Genomic DNA, 17,456 nt, shown 5'->3' on the forward strand with positions numbered 1-17,456 from the left:
ACGATACGTCAATGATTCTACCATGCAATTCTCATGAAAACATTCACATACACCAGCAACGTAACGACCCGTCAGCATACGTTCAACGAAAACGACCGGCAGGGTTTATACAAAAGAATAATGACGGAGACGGACGGCTCGTTTGGTTTTTGTCTGGGCTTTGTGTCTCGGCTTTTGTTTTGATTTGATTGTAAAGTAATTTACATCTACATCGACATTAAGCTAATTGAACAGATCTGTGATGCAACACGTTTAATTAGACATTTTTACCTCTAGTTGGACATTTTTGTAAACATTGAGTTCGGGGCCCAAATTATGGCCCCACATTGAAAGTCGCCACCAGTCGCAAAGGTCCTATTACTGGTCAAAACCGACTCCAATGCGACACTGAGTGGCGCCTCAGCATATCGCTTTACAAGTAACTTACTGTACTTTTTATGCCAACATATCTCTTAGTTCCAAATTTCGGAGTGAAAATCATTCGCGACTAGTTGAAAGAATTATTCTATTTATTATTATTTTTGCATAAGGGTCGGACTACGGGGTATAAGCATTTAAATAATTGAATTGAATAATTGAATTTTGAGAATCATTCATTGAATTTTTTAAAATTTAGAACTGATTCTAGGCATGCTGATTTGAAAGAGGGCATTGCAATTTAAAATTGTTGTAGGTGGCGACACCATGAATAAAATTAAATAAATCATTCGTTTAGCATTTGACGTGACGGTGCTGGTGGAAGCATTGACTGCATGTGTGAATTGGTGGAGACGTTGACGGAACGTAGACATTCTTCTCCGTAACGTGCTATGTGAATCGCACATTATCCTGAAAATCAATCATTATCTTTGACGCTCCCTTAAGTTCATAAACGAAGCTCAATGCCGTCAACGCGAATTGAGCATTCTTTACGACTTTAGGGGAGCGTAAAGGATAATAATTGATTTTCAGGTGGAATTAACATATTTTTGATTCCATATGGCTTTCTAGCAAATGAGAAATATTAGTCTGACGGATTATTTCTCTCAGTATTGCGATTAATCGATTAATCGATTATTTGGGTCGATTAATCGTATCGAATAACGAACTGCTGAAAACTATTCGATTAGCTGATGAACGATTAATTTCAAAAATCGGGGATCACTAGTCACAAGCCCCCACTTGGCTTCGATACTGATTTTGAGTTTTGATGAAAATGAGAAACGGAAATAGAGAGCGAGCGCTCGATTCGAGACACGTGCCACGGCAGAGGCTTGCGTGGTATGCGTGTGTGTGTGCGTGTGTGGGTGGGAGTGTTCCAACAATGTGTCTTCATTGATTGGCGGACGCAGGCGAAGAGGGTCTTCTGCTTAATTACTACGCTGTGAACCCTTTTTTCTTCCTTCGTCGAAGCTTGATTTAAGGTTAGAGCGCGCGCGGTGGAGGGGAGACCGTGTCGTTATTGAATGGAATCCATTGGGGAGAGGACCGAGAAAGGTATGCTAAGTAATTACTTGAGTGTTCTGGGTAGACAGAAGCTTTCGATGATGACAAGGTGATGGGGCAATAGTGGTGAGAGTAATTTTGTTTGTTCTGCGGTTTACAACCATCCCGTCTCCAAACATGGTGAGGAGCATAAGGCCGTCTAATGTTGTACCTTTCACAGTCGTTAGACTATGAGTAAATGTGCTATCGCTGGTTCTAGTTATCTGAGAACGAAGAACACTTCACAGAAAAAGTACTTCTCATAAATGGAGACGCACGTATATTGTACACTCAATGGAGACTGTTAGCTGTTAATAGCTGTTCATAGAATACATACAGATTTTACAGTGAAAATCGTTATAATGTTACGTAGCAAAATCATGCACGAATGAATGTAAAGTATTTATACATTCAAAAGTTAAATAAAACACTAAATTATTCAGACACCATCAATTTTCCAGTGTAATTTCCAATAAGTCATTCAACAAATCGGGATCGGGAGATTTTTTCCACACGTTCCAAATTGCCCGGGCCCATTCTTGAACCCATCAACGATCAAGCTGTGAAGAATATTTTCTGACGGAAGCCATTGGAGTTATTTTGACTATTGGCGTTAAAGAAACCCCAATGTTCAAAAATTATTTTTTCCAACCTTATTTTTTCGCGGGAAATGACGAAAAATCAATCATTGGCCAACGCCTGCATCTTTTTCCCGTTGGAGATTCAATCAAATGTTTTTTTTTTCTTACATCACAATGTGTGTTCTCTTATCAAAGTAGAACTGTAGAAAAGTTAACATATTTTTGTATAGCTAATGGATTAAGATATCATTTGGTGCAAAAAAATTATTAAATTATGAAAGTTGGTGTTCGATTTTTCGATCAGTTAACGAATTTCATCCAACTCGGCTAACTGTTGGTTGCACCCTCTCAAATTGCACTGAAACTTTGTGGGTGTAGCAACATTGGCCAATGAATCATTTTTTATAGCTATATAAATGATTCATTTCTAGACTCTACTTTTGAAAAAAACCTATGTTTTTTTTCTTAATTTTTTACAAAAAAAAATCTAATTCAAAAACTATAATGGTTTCAATCGATTAAAAAAGATTCAGAACCAATATATCTCGGAATAGAAAATTGTACATGCGTTTTTTTACGATGTTTTCTACGCGGATTTTGCAATTAACGCGGTTTTTCATTCGTTCATTTCCTCACCCTCTAATTTTATGATTCATTCAATTCTCACGCGCTCATTTACTCATTTTCTCACTAGTTCATTTTCTCGTTCGCTCATTTTTTCATCCGCTCATTTTTCACTCTTTTATTTTTCCACTAGTTCATTTTCTTACTCTCTCATTTTTCACCCCTCATTTTCTCACACACACACACTTTTTCATTCGTAAATTTTCTCACTCGCTCACTTTCATACCCACTCATATTTTGAATCGCCCATTTTCTCACTTATTAAATTTTTTCATTCGCTCTTTTTTGTAACTAGTTCATTTTTGATTTGCTCATTTTCTCACTTGTTAAATTCATTATTCGCTCATTTTTTCTTTCGCTCATTTTTTCATTCGCTCATTTTCTCACTCGCTCAATTTTCATTCTCTCACATTTTAATGCACAATTTTTCATTCGCGTATTTTCTTGCTTGTTGAATTTATCATTCGCTCATTTTCTCTCGCTCATTTTTTCATTCGCTCATTTTCTCACTAGTTCATTTTTGATTCGCTTGATTCGCATTCGCTTTTCTCATTTATTCGATTCATCATTCACTCATTTTCTCACTTGCTCATTTTTTTCATTCGCTCAGTTTTCACTCGTTTGTTCTCCCACTAGTTCATTTTCTCACTCACTGATTTTCTAAATCGTTCAATTTGCATTCGCTCATTTTCTCACCCTCTCATTTTTCACCCCTCATTTTCTCACTCGCTCACTTTCATACTCACTCATATTTTGATTCGTTCATTTTCTCACTTATTCAATTTTTTCATTCGCTCATTTTCTCACTGGTTCATTTTTGATTTGCTCATTTTCTCACTTGTTGAATTCATCATTCGCTCATTCGCTCTCGTTCGCTCAATTTTCATTCTCTCACATTCTAATGCACACTTTTTCATTCGCGTATTTTCTCGCTTGTTAAATTTATCATTCGCTCATTTTCTCTGGCTCATTTTTTCACTAGTTCATTTTTGATTCGCTCATTTTCTCATTTATTCAACTCATCATTCGCTCATTTTCTTACTTGCTCATTTTTTTCATTCGCTCAGTTTTCACTCGTTTATTCTCCCACTAGTTCATTTTCTCACTCACTGATTTTCTTACTCTTTCAATTTTCATTCACTCATTTTCTCACTCACTGATTTTTTAACTCGTTCAATTCGCATTCGCTCATTTGTTCACTCTCTCATTTTCCACTCCTCATTTTGTCACACACACTTTTTCATTCGTTAATTTTCTCACTCGCTCATTTTCTCACTTATTCAATTTTTTCATTCGCTCATTTTCTCACTAGTTCATTTTTGATTTGCTCATTTTCTCACTTGTTGAATTCATCATTCGTTCATTTTCTCACTCGCTCATTTTTCATTCGCTCATTTTCTCACTCGCTCAATTTTCATTCTCTCACATTCTTGTGCACACATTTCCATCGCGCATTTTGAAACATAAGGTTATTCAGCTCACCGATTCCAGACTTCTGATTTCATTCCTCATTCTGAAATTCTGCAATATGAAATCTAAAATTCGGCGGCTTGGGGATTCGGAAAAATTCAACCATGCAGCTTCCAGGTTTAGATACTAAGTATAAATTGAAAAAAGGGTACGTGAGGAAATGAGCGAATGAAAGTGATTGCATAAGACAATGAGAGAATGTAAATTGAGCGAGTGAGAAAATGAGCGGGAGAGAAAATGAGCGAATGATGAATTCAACAAGTGAGACAATGAGCGGATCAAAAATGAACCAGTAAGAAAATGAGCGAATTAAAAAATAGGCAAGTGAAAAAATGAGCGATTGATGAATTGAATAAGTGAGAAAATGAGCGAATAAAAAAAAGAGCAAGTGAGAAAATTAGCGAATGAGAAAGTGAACGAGTCAGAAAATATGCAATATTATTTTGTCAAAAATTGGCTGTTTGATTTGATTTTTGTCTCAAAAGACAATTTTGCACAATTTTTCTAGATTACACGTTTCACGCAAATCTAAGACGTTTGGCATCGAAAAACTTTTTTTTTATTTTTCGGTTTTCTAAAAACCCAAACTTTGGCGTTGTTGCAACACTAGGAAGTGAAGTCCGATTGAGCTGAAATTTTACATAGGATATTTTATCGTGGAAATAAATATTTTGCAGGAAGCCTCGTCCCAGAGAGCCGATTTTTTATTTGAAAACTCCGATTTCATGTACACTCCTCTTGGGTAGTTTTACGATTTTGAAAGAACTCAAACGTCTTGACGTCTTTGCGACACTAGTAAATAAAGTCCGATTGAGCTGAAATTTTGCATAGGGTATATTTTTCGCGGGAATCAACATTCTGCTGGAAGTCCTGTTCGAAGGTCGCTTTTTTCCATACATTGGAAACCTACCGTACATTCATCACGAGGTGAATTATTTACATCTGCGTTGAGAAGCCTGTTAACTACTCGCTGGCTAGAGCCAGTCTGTGTAATAGGAATCACAAATGGCTTCTTCCATAGCCGCATAGATAGCGAACGGATGGAGCTTAAGCTGCAATATTTCTTCTCTCTATAGCAGGAATGCTCAAACTATTCTGGGCAAGAGACCCCTTTTCTAGAATTAAGTGATACCATTGACCCCAAAGTTCTTTGAAAATTTTATCTTTATCCTATTCATACAAACTACTTACAAATTAAAAAAAATTGCGGTTGGTTAAGTGAGTAAAGATGACATCATTTTCTCATAAACAAACATCAAATTCAGTAAATATCAAGTGTAATTAATAACTATTAATACAAATTACAACAATAATATTTTCTACTGAAATATAAGTCATTCTTAAATCAAGTTGGTTCACGTAACATACAGTATTTTGAAAGTTTCAAATAAAAACTTGTGTGAATTAATAGGGGTAGTTAAACCTAGTTGACCACCATAATCAATTTTCGTTTATGTCGACCTCTGGGAAAACAATATCGACCCAAAGTATCCGTAAAACAAATGCTGCGTTTGCATTTCGAGCGATCGATTTACGCGTGCCTTATTCGTAGGATAAATTGATAAATTTGAAAGAACTCACAAAATGAATAAACGAAAAAATAAGGAGTTAACTAAGGAATATTTAACGCACCAAATCTTTATAAGTTGAGAAAGTTGAGGACCTGTAAAATTAGAAAAAACGTAGAACTCAACAAACAAATAAAAAAATTATAACAAGAAAAAAATGAAAGAAGTAACAGGGAATGAATATAAACTGCATGATTACAAGTAGTGATGGAAATTCTCCAAACACGAGCCCTTCCTCTAGAATGTAAAGCATGAGCGCTAATGTTGCTGGTTATGAATATGTTCCAATCAATTGCTAGATAACCGCCCGAATATTGCCCACTAATTGAGTCATTATCTCGCTGTTACTCCGTTGTTTCAAAACATTCATGAGCCACTCTATCAGTCTAATGCTATCATCATTGACTTCTATAATTGGCTTTTGGGAATGTTCCATTGATCTTGGTTTGTTTGGAATTTTCGTTTCTCAAATAGAGTTTACTGTGAACTTTTGATTCTTTCAGGGTTTCGTCTTATACTTTCATGAATTCATGGATCAATATTTTTTCTATGAATTGTGATAATGACACAATGTTTTCACCCAAATCGTGGCGATGTTTTATATCCAATAATTGGAAAAGTTAGATCTCGCTGATTTGAAGACAAATAGAATTTAAAAAAAACGAGCCGATACTAACCTTGGACAGCTCGGGCGATAGTAAATGCGGCGAGTGGCTGATCTCGCCAATCTCGTCCCGATAGTTGATGAACGGATCGTTGCTGCTGGCGCCGGCTTGACCGCTGCTCGGGCCGACGCCAATGACGGAATTCGAGCTCGCCGAGCTGGCCGCCGATGATCCGATGCCGCTTGACGACGAGGCCCGGGACGAGATGGACGACGACGACGAGGGGCTGCCCAGTGACACCGGAGACGAGGATGTGATCGAGGAGGGTGACGAGAGCGAGCTGTTGTTCTGGTTCTGGTGGTGGCTGTTGTGGTCGTTCGAGTGATGATGTGATTGGTGGGAAATCGTCGTAATCATTGTCCCGTTGATTGTGATCGGGGAGGCCACCGAGAGGCCCACTATACTGGCGGCGGTGGATCCCAGTCGATGTTCGGCACTGTCCAGTGAGCTAAGCTCGTCCTGGAGCAACGAAGAGTAGCTCTCGGGGATCATGAAATCGTCGAAAACATCGTTGAAGAACTGACCGGTTTCCTCGAGTGGGATGCACGCATCGCCCGCCGTCGGAGCCAGGTGGGTCAGATCGTCCGGTTCATCTTTGAGCACTGGAAGAAAACATCGCGTTAGTAACATCACCAGTTTTATGATTCTTTGGATTCGGATCGTAAATGACAGAAAACGTTTCGGTGGGCGCCCGAAAAAAAAAGAAAGCCTCTTTTCTCTTGTAGGAGAAGAAAAGGGGGTCATAAACGATTTTCCACTGTGGCATAATCGCTTGCCATTTTCCCTGTGCTATTTTATCGCTAGCCAATAGGCGAGGGAAAACCCACACGAAGTCCCCAGCGCCATTAGAAGGCAGCAAGAATCCCCGATAATTATTATGGTCGGTCCACAGTCCGTAATATGAGTTCTTATGCGAAAGCGAAATAATAATGGAAGGGAAGCGCACTCCTCGAAATTGCTTTTATTGTACGGCCGGAGAAGATATAACAGAAGAAGCGGAATCGAAATGAGCGATGCAATCCCTTTATGGTTCTGTCCAATACTTTACGAACTAATACCACCAGTAGTAGAGGAGCAAATGGGATGATGACGAGGTAGGAATGTAGTCTCCGAAAAAAGGTACTCCGTGAAGGCGGAATGTTGTCATCATCGGGCAATTTTTTCGACCATCTTAAAGCATCCGGAGAAATACAAATATGAACCGGGGACACAGCTTTACTCGTGAAATTTACTTCTTTAAGTGAAAATGTTAAACAGCCAAGGGGAGACCAGTAGTGGTCCACGATTGGATCAAATTGTCATTACTTTGATCCCAGCTGTTCTCGCTAGGACGCATTCGTAATTCGGAGTGTTGAAAGAAAGATAGGAAATGGAAAACGAAGCGACGATGAAAACTGCTCTTGGTAAAGATGTGCGACTTGCGTTTTCGCATCGGTGGGGTTTCTGTTGGGTGGGGTTTAGGGTGATAAGTGAATAAAACAGACTCCGTTGAAAGCTGGAGATGTGATTTTGGTCAGATTTGTTTTTCCCATAAACGAACAATATTTAATTTCGATGAAGCAATGCTTCGAAAAACGAATTCATCTCAGCGTGGATTGAATACTGAACAGAGTTTTTTTTTGTCGGCCATAATCTATCATATGCGCGATAACTCGTTGTGGTGCCACAGAGCCTGCACCGTTAACCATGTTATGCCCGAGAAACCTCCTCTAGGAGAAGAGCACATGTATACACGAGCGGGCGCGCGCGTTTTTAGATTTCTGTCCCTTCGGTGCCGCCGCTCTGTCTGCGAAAACACATCATTCGAATACGACGCCACCGACGCCGCCACCGTCATAAGCGTCACGGCGGGTTATGTATGATTGGGAATGTTTGTCAGACATTTCCTGCCTGCGCGAAAATTGCTGACCGGTGGCAGCAGCAGAAGGCTCACAAATGTGGAGCCCAAATAATAAAACGAGGGAGCTATAAAAAAATTGGGCAAGAGATAACGCACCGCCGTCAAATCCGCTTCGGCCAATTACTTCTGGGATTAGAATGATTATATGCGCGGGAAAACGCGTTGACGTTAAGCCCTGAGCCTCGGGGGGAATGCTAGTAAAATCCGAGAAAAATGCGACTAATTCAATTAAAATGACAACTCGTAGAGAGTGTAAGCGTTAGCTTGAATTCCGGGGCCGTTATTTTTTTTTTCTTTTAAAGCTCGATTTACCTAAAATCTGGACAAACTGGTAATTCAACCGCAACGCTTCTAGTGAATAGTTGTTTGTTTTAACTGCAGATTGTTCAAAAAGTTATCCTCTTTTAGTGGGAAAGCTATATGTTACCATTGAATCTTCCCTATAAACCGAAATATTTTTTTCTGAATCTTAATATTAGGTGTACCGGTAAGTTTGTTCGGTTTTACAATAGATGGTGTAACTTCCAGTGAATCAAATTTCCAGACATTCGTTGGAAAGCTACTGTCATTGCGCGTCTTTTTCAGTATATGTCAAAAAATTGAAGCGTAAACAACATAGTTTTTTGCCATTTCAAATATGTCGAATTTCGTACCAAGGAGAGTGTTTTTACGGAGAGTATTACTTCATTACTTCAATATGAAGAACAAAACTGGGGAAAGTCATCGCATTTTGGTGGAAGTTTATGGTGACCATGCCCAAACTGATCGAGCGTGTCGGACGTGGTTTGCACGGCTTAAAAGTGGTTATTTTGACTTGGAAGACGAAGAACGTTCCGGACCGCCAAAAAAGTTTGAAGATGAAAAATTGGAGGCTTTACTTGATCAAGATCCTTCACAAACGCAACAAGCACTAGATACACTTGAAGTAGCTCAGCAAACCAAATCCGATCGTTTAGAAGCAATGGGAATGATCCAAAAGATAGAACATTGGGTGCCGTATGAATTGAAGTCACGAGACGCTCCAACGGCATGAAAGGAAGGATTATTTTTGCATCGAATCGTTACTGGTGATGAAAAGTGGGTCCATTACGACAATCCTAAACGTCGGGCAACGTATGGATACCCCGGCCATGTATCAACATCGACTAGCGATGGACAATACTTTGAATATTCAATTTATAACCATTTCTGCAGAATAAAGCATTATTTTTTGAAAAAAAACGACGAAACTTACCGGTACTCCTAATAAATATATGGGTCTATTAGACACAAGCATAACTTTTGTTTTTACAGCTTTAAATTTTTCATTCTTTGATTCTCCGATTGTTCGTTTTTCGAATCTCGGGATTCAATTTTCTAAACTTCTTCTTCTTCTTGTATGGCGTTAACGTTCCTTGTGGAACTTTTGCCGTCTCAACATATGCATTAACTAGCGTCATTCATTAATACTTAGTTGAGATTTCTTAAGCCAAATAACACGCCTTGAATGTATTCCGAGGGGCAAGCTCTAGAATACGCGTGACCACAGTGCAAGTCTGAGGAAATTTCTTTGACGAAAAATCCTCCGGCCAGAACGGGAATCGAACCCGCACACCCGGCATGATAATGTGAGACGCTAACCACTCGGCCACGGGTGCACAATTTTCTAAACTACCGATTGTTAAAATTTATTTTTTACTCGATGTTTTGATTCTTGATATTTAGAATACGTAGTTTTATAATTCTTTGGTACTTAGCTTTCACTCAAACTCTAATGCCCATTCATCATTTTTTTATACTTTTATACTTTGAAATTTTTCAATACTTCAAAATATGATTTCCTCTTTTTTCCGATTGTTTGATTTTAACTATTTGGTTTTTCAATTTTGAGTTTACATCTTTTCGATGTCTTATTTTCCTGATTTTCCAATTCTCACGATTCTGTTCAAATCTTCCATTCTTTGATTTTTTTTGTTTTTTTTTTAAATTCTTTCTTCTATTATGATTTGTGGATTATTCAATCTCATACAATTTCGATGCTTTTATAATTAGTTTTTTCATGTTATAATTCTTTATCATCCAACTGCTTAATTCTAATTTTATATTTTTAATTTTCCGACTGTTTGAATCAATGAAATTGAATTTACACTTTTCACTTCTTTCACTTTTTTTCTTTATTGAATTTTTAGTTTTAATTCTTTTACTATTTTTCGATTCATTCATTTTTTGAGACTCAGGTTCTGATGTTTTTTTTTTAAATTTTGGACTGTTTTGATTTTTTTGTTTCAGTGTTTTGAAACTCGATGCTTGATTTTTAGATTTTTTCTTTTTTTTCGATGCCTTTTCCAATCATTCGATGATTGTATTTCAGATTTTTCGATTCTGCGAAAATGCTATTTTCCGAAATTTGGATTGCGATTCTACGATTTTTCGATCGTGGTTTCTTCACATTTTTTTTCAATTTTTCGAGATCCCCTTTTCCTGAGATTTTTTCTTCGATTTTTGGATTCTTCGATTCTTCGTTGTCTTGGTTCATAATTTTACATTTTCCGTTTTTTTTGTAATTCTACGAGAATCCATTTTTTGATTCGTTTTTTTTTAATTGAATTTTCATTCATTCCGATCCTCCAATTGTCCATATTTTACCTTTTCATATGTTTTGATATCCCGTTTTTTTGGAATTTTAAATTTTTCAGTTCTTTGATTCATTGTTTTTAAAACTCAAATTTCTAATCTACCGATTTTTTAAATTTTTTTCTTCCATTCTTCTTCTATAGTAAATTTATTTTTTCCAACTTATTGATTCATCCAATTACTTCCGGATCGATATTTGTTCTATTCTTTGTTTTTTTTCTTATTTCCATCCTGACAAAAAAACTCGTTTTTTGTCGATTGGATGGAATATACCCATTTTTGATTTTCGTATGATTTTCGGAATGCTGCGATTCTTCAACATAATAAATGAAAAAAATCTAAAAGGTGGGTATGTATTTCTGTTATTGTCATTGTTTTTTTTCGAATTAAATATATGCCTTAATATGGAGAGAAAAATATATCTTAATGACGGCAATACATACATCGCTGAATTTTGATGTGTTATATAGAAAAGCACAGCTTACAACTCCTGAAGTATTTCAATCACGAATGCTGCAAATATGATGAGATAATGGAATAAAATGACACCTTGGGTTAACCAATAGAGTGTCCGAGAGCTGATGCGAAGTATTGGAAAAAAAAATCACGGTTAATCCATCAAAACAAAATCGCAATAACATTGTTTTGATATTTTTACTTGATAGCACAGCAAAAAAGCAGTCTTCATTTCGACACCTCAGCACATTTTTATCACTTCAACCATCTCGAGATAGAGAGCTGACTCCGGGAGCTTTATTTTGGGATCGATCCAAAACAACAAGAAAACTCAATCAAATTTGGCGCAGAGAAGAAAAAAAATCGTCCAAATTCCAATCCAACTCAAGTGCCGCGGCCGTGGACCGGGAATGCTCAAAGAATGAAACGAATTTGTTCCACCCGAGCAACTTTCGCTCTCCAATATCTGGCCAGTGGCGAAAATCCCGAACCCGGGAGGGGACAACCCCCAACAAGTATTACAGTAAATCATAATCGGTCCGAGCTCACCAGAAGCAGCAGCAGTTGCCCGAGGGTGGTATTCCATCTCATTTTCATTTATCCCATTATTTGTTATTGCCTTTGGTCGTTATACGCCGCCTTCTTCCGACCGAGAGGAAGCATCATGAGCGCTCCGAGCTCGCATTTTCTTCCCCAGACTTTGATCGCGCATTAGTTCTGCTCTACTCGAAACATTAGCAGCGAGTGGACCAGTTTTTCGCTTTCTTCTCGAATGCCAAGAAGTGTCTTTAAACTACCCATCGACTGAGAGGTACTTGGTCGATTACGCGAATGGTGTCATTTTCTGTTCGAAATGGACGGAAAGTATCAACTTAATTCTGAATAAAATTGAATCGTCAATACTATTCGTTGAGTTGACTTCCATAGTACTGGAACTGTTTCCACACACACATACATCTCGACAGGTGGATCTAAATAATCCCCTGACAGCGTGTTCCACCTAACTTTGCACTCAATCATTCATGACCGGAGAGAGCCACCGAAAAGGTGGCCTAATCTTATCCTCATTCCCCGCATAACCCACAGCCAGCGCGCGGAAGTGCAAAGCGAATTCTCACATATACACCCCTCCCGAAATCGCAAATTCTCACACACGAACCACCCACCCTGAACCAAACCCTCGAGCGGCGGCACGCTGGAAAACCGCCCGCAAGGATCCACTTTCAGTCTTCCTGCTTTCAGTATCTTGTGAGTGCGAGTGTATGGGTGTGTACGTAAGAAACACACAATCCACTCGAGACACTCGAGGCTTCTTCGGAAAGGGAAAGTAGTGCATCGATTTTTCACTTGAAGCCGGGTAATGGTGGAGGAGGAGACACATGGAGTGGCGCATAACTTCATCTAGGACGAGAAAATTCCCGGGTTTTGATGAATGGAACGCGCGCGCACTCTAGGCACAGGGCACTGAAAAGTATTCACGGGGGCAAATTTTGAGATTGATTCATTGCATGCAGCTCGCAGACAGGAGACCATTGAATTTTTTTTTGAGAATTGTTGAAGTAAAATTGAAGCAAGTTAGCTCTCGCGTTTGAGCTCGAATCTAGATTGGAATTCGACTGACTGACATAACTTAGCGTAGTGAAGGAAGAATAGCTGTGGAAGTTTCGGGTTAAGTGAAACCCGAAGTACCACGTAATCAATGACAGTGGTGTTTGTGAGTCAGTCGAACATATATAAAGAACAAACAGGCATTATTTTTTTGCCACAAATTGCTACCAAAACGTTGGAATTGCTAAATAAAAAACATCGATAGATTACGTAATTTCGTGAAAATTTACAAGAAATTTAAAAAAAAATTCAGAATTCAATAGCAGGGTTAACTGCAAAATCTGACTGAGCGAATATAATTCAAAGGGCCTGGCCGGGTAAGGGAGTAAAAAGTGCCCCCAAACCAAATCACCAGCTGTATGGCAAATATTGTATAGGATATTAAATAAGAAATATGTGGTTTAACATACGATCTACAGTGAAAAACGTACTTTTCGTTTATTTCACGCCATTCTCAAAAGCTTCGAGATAAAAATTCGAAAAAAATGCTGAATGTGCATCTCACTATACACCCTAGTGAGAAAAATTATCAAAAAAAAATTTCATCAAAAATTGAAATACTAGAAAAAATTCAGTCCTACTCTAATTCATATTTAAATGTGTTTCTACGGCGTTTCTAGATATGTGTGATTTTTTAAACGGTTTCATTTAACTTGCCCTGTAATCTGTTTGTACGTTTGTATGTTTGTAACATGTTTGTCTGTAGCGCTGACCCACATTAATAGAAATTTGACCCCCTTTCTGCTGACCGATTGATTTGAAATTTGGAACACACCTTTATCTCTGTAGTCATTATAAAACTGCGTATTTCATGATCTTGAAAATCCAAAATGGCTGGCGCTACAAAATGGCGGATTATATATTTTCTCAAAACTTCATTAATATGGTTATCAAATGAAAGGGCTTTACTAGTAGAATAAAGTACCACTACCAAATGGCTGACTACATATTATGTCCATACCCCGTTAATATGGATATCAAATGAAAGGGCTTGACTAGTAGAACACAGTTATTTATGAAAAATGCAAATCCATCAAAATCCTACCAAATGGCGGACTACATATAGTCTAGGGCATTGATAAGACTAAAATTAAATCGTTTTTTTTTACTTATTTTATTTCAGATTTTTTTCAGTGTTGCGCGGTACAAAAAAATATTTTTCTTATATTTCCAAAGGGCCTGGCTCGGTAAGGGAGTAAAAAGTGCCTCCAAACCAAATCACCAGTTGCATGGAAAATATTGGATAGGGTACTAAATATGAAATTTTGACAGTAGTACCATATACAGGTAAACATCGATATAACGTACATTTCACTTTCAAAATTGTACGTTGTATCGAAGCATAATAAAGTACTCACAAACGAAGTCTATAATACAGTCAACTCTCCCTAACTCGATGTTCTGTATCTCGATATTTTCCCTAACTCGATGGATTTCATGGCACCTTCGATTTTACAAGCATTCTTCTCTCCATAACACGATACCTCCCTAACTCGATGCCTCTCTTACTCGATGTGTTTTGATTCATTTTTCCATGGATTTTCACCTCCCTAACTCGATTGATTTTCGCGTACATGTTTTTGTGCGTTATTACCTCATATTTCAATTGCCCTTGAAAGTGAAGACGAAGTGTTGGTGTCATCAAACAATTTCTTTTCAAGTATGGAAAACCACGAGAAACCTTTCAAGCGAACAATCAAAACGCTAACCATTGCGCAAGGTTTGAGCATCATCGAGCAGGTCGAAAAATATGGACGGAAGGGGTCTGAAGCTGCAAATAATTTCAGTATTGCACAAAGTGCGGTATCAACACTACTCAAACTAAAGTAAAAATGGAATCCGAATGGAAAATTGTATCTAGACCAAAAGCATATAAGGTTGGTCAATGAATTTTTGTCTTGTCAAGCTAGACAAAATAAATTACCCCTCTTCTATTCTTCGGGATATGGCTTGAGAATTTGTCCAGAAACTGGGAATTCCTAACTTCAAAGCACAACCAACATGGACGGGAGTGATATTCCGCTGGCATAATTAATGCGTCGTGAGCTTGCTGATGTCGACGGTACAATACCGTTCGATTGCTCAATGTCTTTGAATAATTAGTGTAAAAAGGACCAAAATGTGATTTGCTGTGATCTGATGCCAGATACCGATATACTGGAAAGTGTTGAAAAACCTGAGAAAAACGCTGAAGATAGTAGTTCTATTGAGATGTTAATTCGAACGTTTAATCAATCCTGAAGAATATGTCCGGAATATTGAAATCAACTGAAAATGTTCCTGTGAAACTATTCGAACATTTCTTTGTGATTGAACAGTTCCTGCGTGATCGTTACAATTCAGTTTGAGTTACATACTTAATCAATATTTTCTTTGTTAACCTAGTGCCTCATGCAAGTCGGACTCGATTATATACAAACTCGATTATATATGATTCGATTATGTAAAATTTAGGACTCGATTGTATACAGTTTGAAAAAAAAGTTTTTTTTTATAATTCAAATATGAATAATTTCAAGAAAAAAAATTAACCTTTCAGTATTAAGGTGAAATTTAAGTGGCTTTTATAAGTACAGTGGGTTAAAAATCGCGATTTTTGAAGATTTTGATTGAATCTTCATCAGGAATTGTTTATATCGATATTGCAGCGAAATTAAGAGAGATAGAAGTTGGGCGCAAAGAACAAATTGTAGAGAGGTTAGAGAGCTTTAATTTAATTGATAGAAACAATCAAGTTTAGTATGAATTTTTAGGATAAAATTAATAATTACAAATTAAAAAAAAACTTTTAAATTTTCCACTTCAAAAATGTTTCATCCACTAATTTAGATGTTCCACTACTATATCCTGTACTAAATTTTCTCATCTTTCAAATGAAAGCAACAAAATCGGATTACGTAGCATACTTTTCAATGTAGAGTCAGTTTGAGCCAACAGAATCCGAAACAAAGAAAAAGTTCTATAAGTCTGTCATCGTTGAAATTCTAACATATGCGTAGAAGGATTTTTTTCGTGAAATATAACCGTCTATCACCTCCTGAAAGATTCTGGAAAAAATATTTTTTTTATATGAGAAAGGTGTTTTTTCACTTTAAGGGAATGAATCAAAAATTCAAATTCATACCATAATTGGGACACTTACCCTAATATATGACAATTTGAGACATAAAAAAAAATTAGGAAAAAATGTTCTGTATCTCGATACCTCCCTAACTCGATGGTCCCTTTGGATATCGAGTTAGGGAGAGTTGACTGTACATTATTGTGTTGCTGTTTTGGTAAAGTTAATGAATATCTTCAATCAGAAGACGAAGCCAGCCTTTCTCATGATGTTCCCCTTCGTACTGTTGATTAAAACTTGATTCATTTAGAATCCGGAATCACAAAACCAGCTGTATTTTGGGATTGATTGAAGGTACAAAACTTGTTTTAGCACCACAATACAGATAATTCATTGTTCTATCAAATTTCCTTTACACTTTGGAAATGTGTACGTTGTATCGAGGTAAAATGTACGTTATATCGAGGGTACGTTATAACGAAGGTACGTTATATCGAAGTTTCCCTGTATTCGAGTTCGTATATGGTACAACATAGGATCTATGGTGAAAAATTCACCTTTTCGTTTTTTTCACGCCATTCTCAATAGCTTTGAGCCAAAAATATGAAAAAAAAAATGCTGAAAGTACATCTTACTAAGGTGTATCGATCAATATTTTCAAATCATTTTTTCATCAAAAAAAATACTAAAAAAAATAAATTATTTTTATTTTATTTTTTTATTTTTAAATTCAGTACTATTCTAGTTTGTATTCAAATTTCTTCCTTCGTCTATTTTAGGTATATGTGATTTTTTTCAGAATTTTTAGAGTGTTTTTCGCGGTACAAAAAAAATTATATATATTTTCAGGCATTTAGAAATTTTGAAAAAAATATATTACTTTGAGACCCACTTTTGCTCTAATTTTTATTTAAATGCGTTCGTATGTGTTGTTTTTTCCACATGTAGCGTAATTTTTTCTTGAATTTCCAAGAGGATGCGCAAAAAAACAAATTTTTTTCGGCAGTTTTTATTGATTTTGAATTTACAGACCCAGTACTGCTCTAATATTTATTTAAATTTTGTATTTAAAATGTCTAAATTTTGTCGGTATATTTGGAGCATTACGCTGTACAAAGATTTTTTTCTCGTATCTTGACACATTGCGGACCGCTCACGAGTTTTCTCGTGTTTCGCGTTCCATCTGTTACGGATGGATCACGAAATAACCCGTGTTTTCTACATTTGAAGGTTAAATCCTTGGTTTTCCAATAATCTAACAAGGCCTACCGATGGCTCGCCTTCGTCTCATCCACATCGAAGGAAACGATCTCATTCGTAGAATCGGAACAAATGAAGCGTTCAAGTTTGCCCCAAAACATGCGGTCCTTAATGTGTTAAAATATATAAGATTATCTTTACATTGGATTTAGATGGCTTACCAAATTCATAGGAGTCAGCAGCTCT

General features: G+C 37.0%; 1 protein-coding gene across 2 annotated transcripts in view; it reads right to left on the reverse strand.

Annotated features, from left to right (window-relative positions):
* The window catches only part of LOC129779369 (protein similar), a 355,482-nt gene that overhangs the window by 35,579 nt on the left and 302,447 nt on the right, over positions 1 to 17,456 (reverse strand). For both annotated transcript variants that reach the window (XM_055786797.1, XM_055786807.1), the window contains exon 8: positions 6,385 to 6,974. In XM_055786797.1, the coding sequence (XP_055642772.1) occupies positions 6,385 to 6,974 (590 nt within the window). The remainder of the gene's footprint in view (positions 1 to 6,384; positions 6,975 to 17,456) is intronic.

This window comes from Toxorhynchites rutilus, chromosome 1 (assembly GCF_029784135.1).
Source record: "Toxorhynchites rutilus septentrionalis strain SRP chromosome 1, ASM2978413v1, whole genome shotgun sequence".
Lineage (NCBI taxonomy): Eukaryota > Metazoa > Arthropoda > Insecta > Diptera > Culicidae > Toxorhynchites > Toxorhynchites rutilus.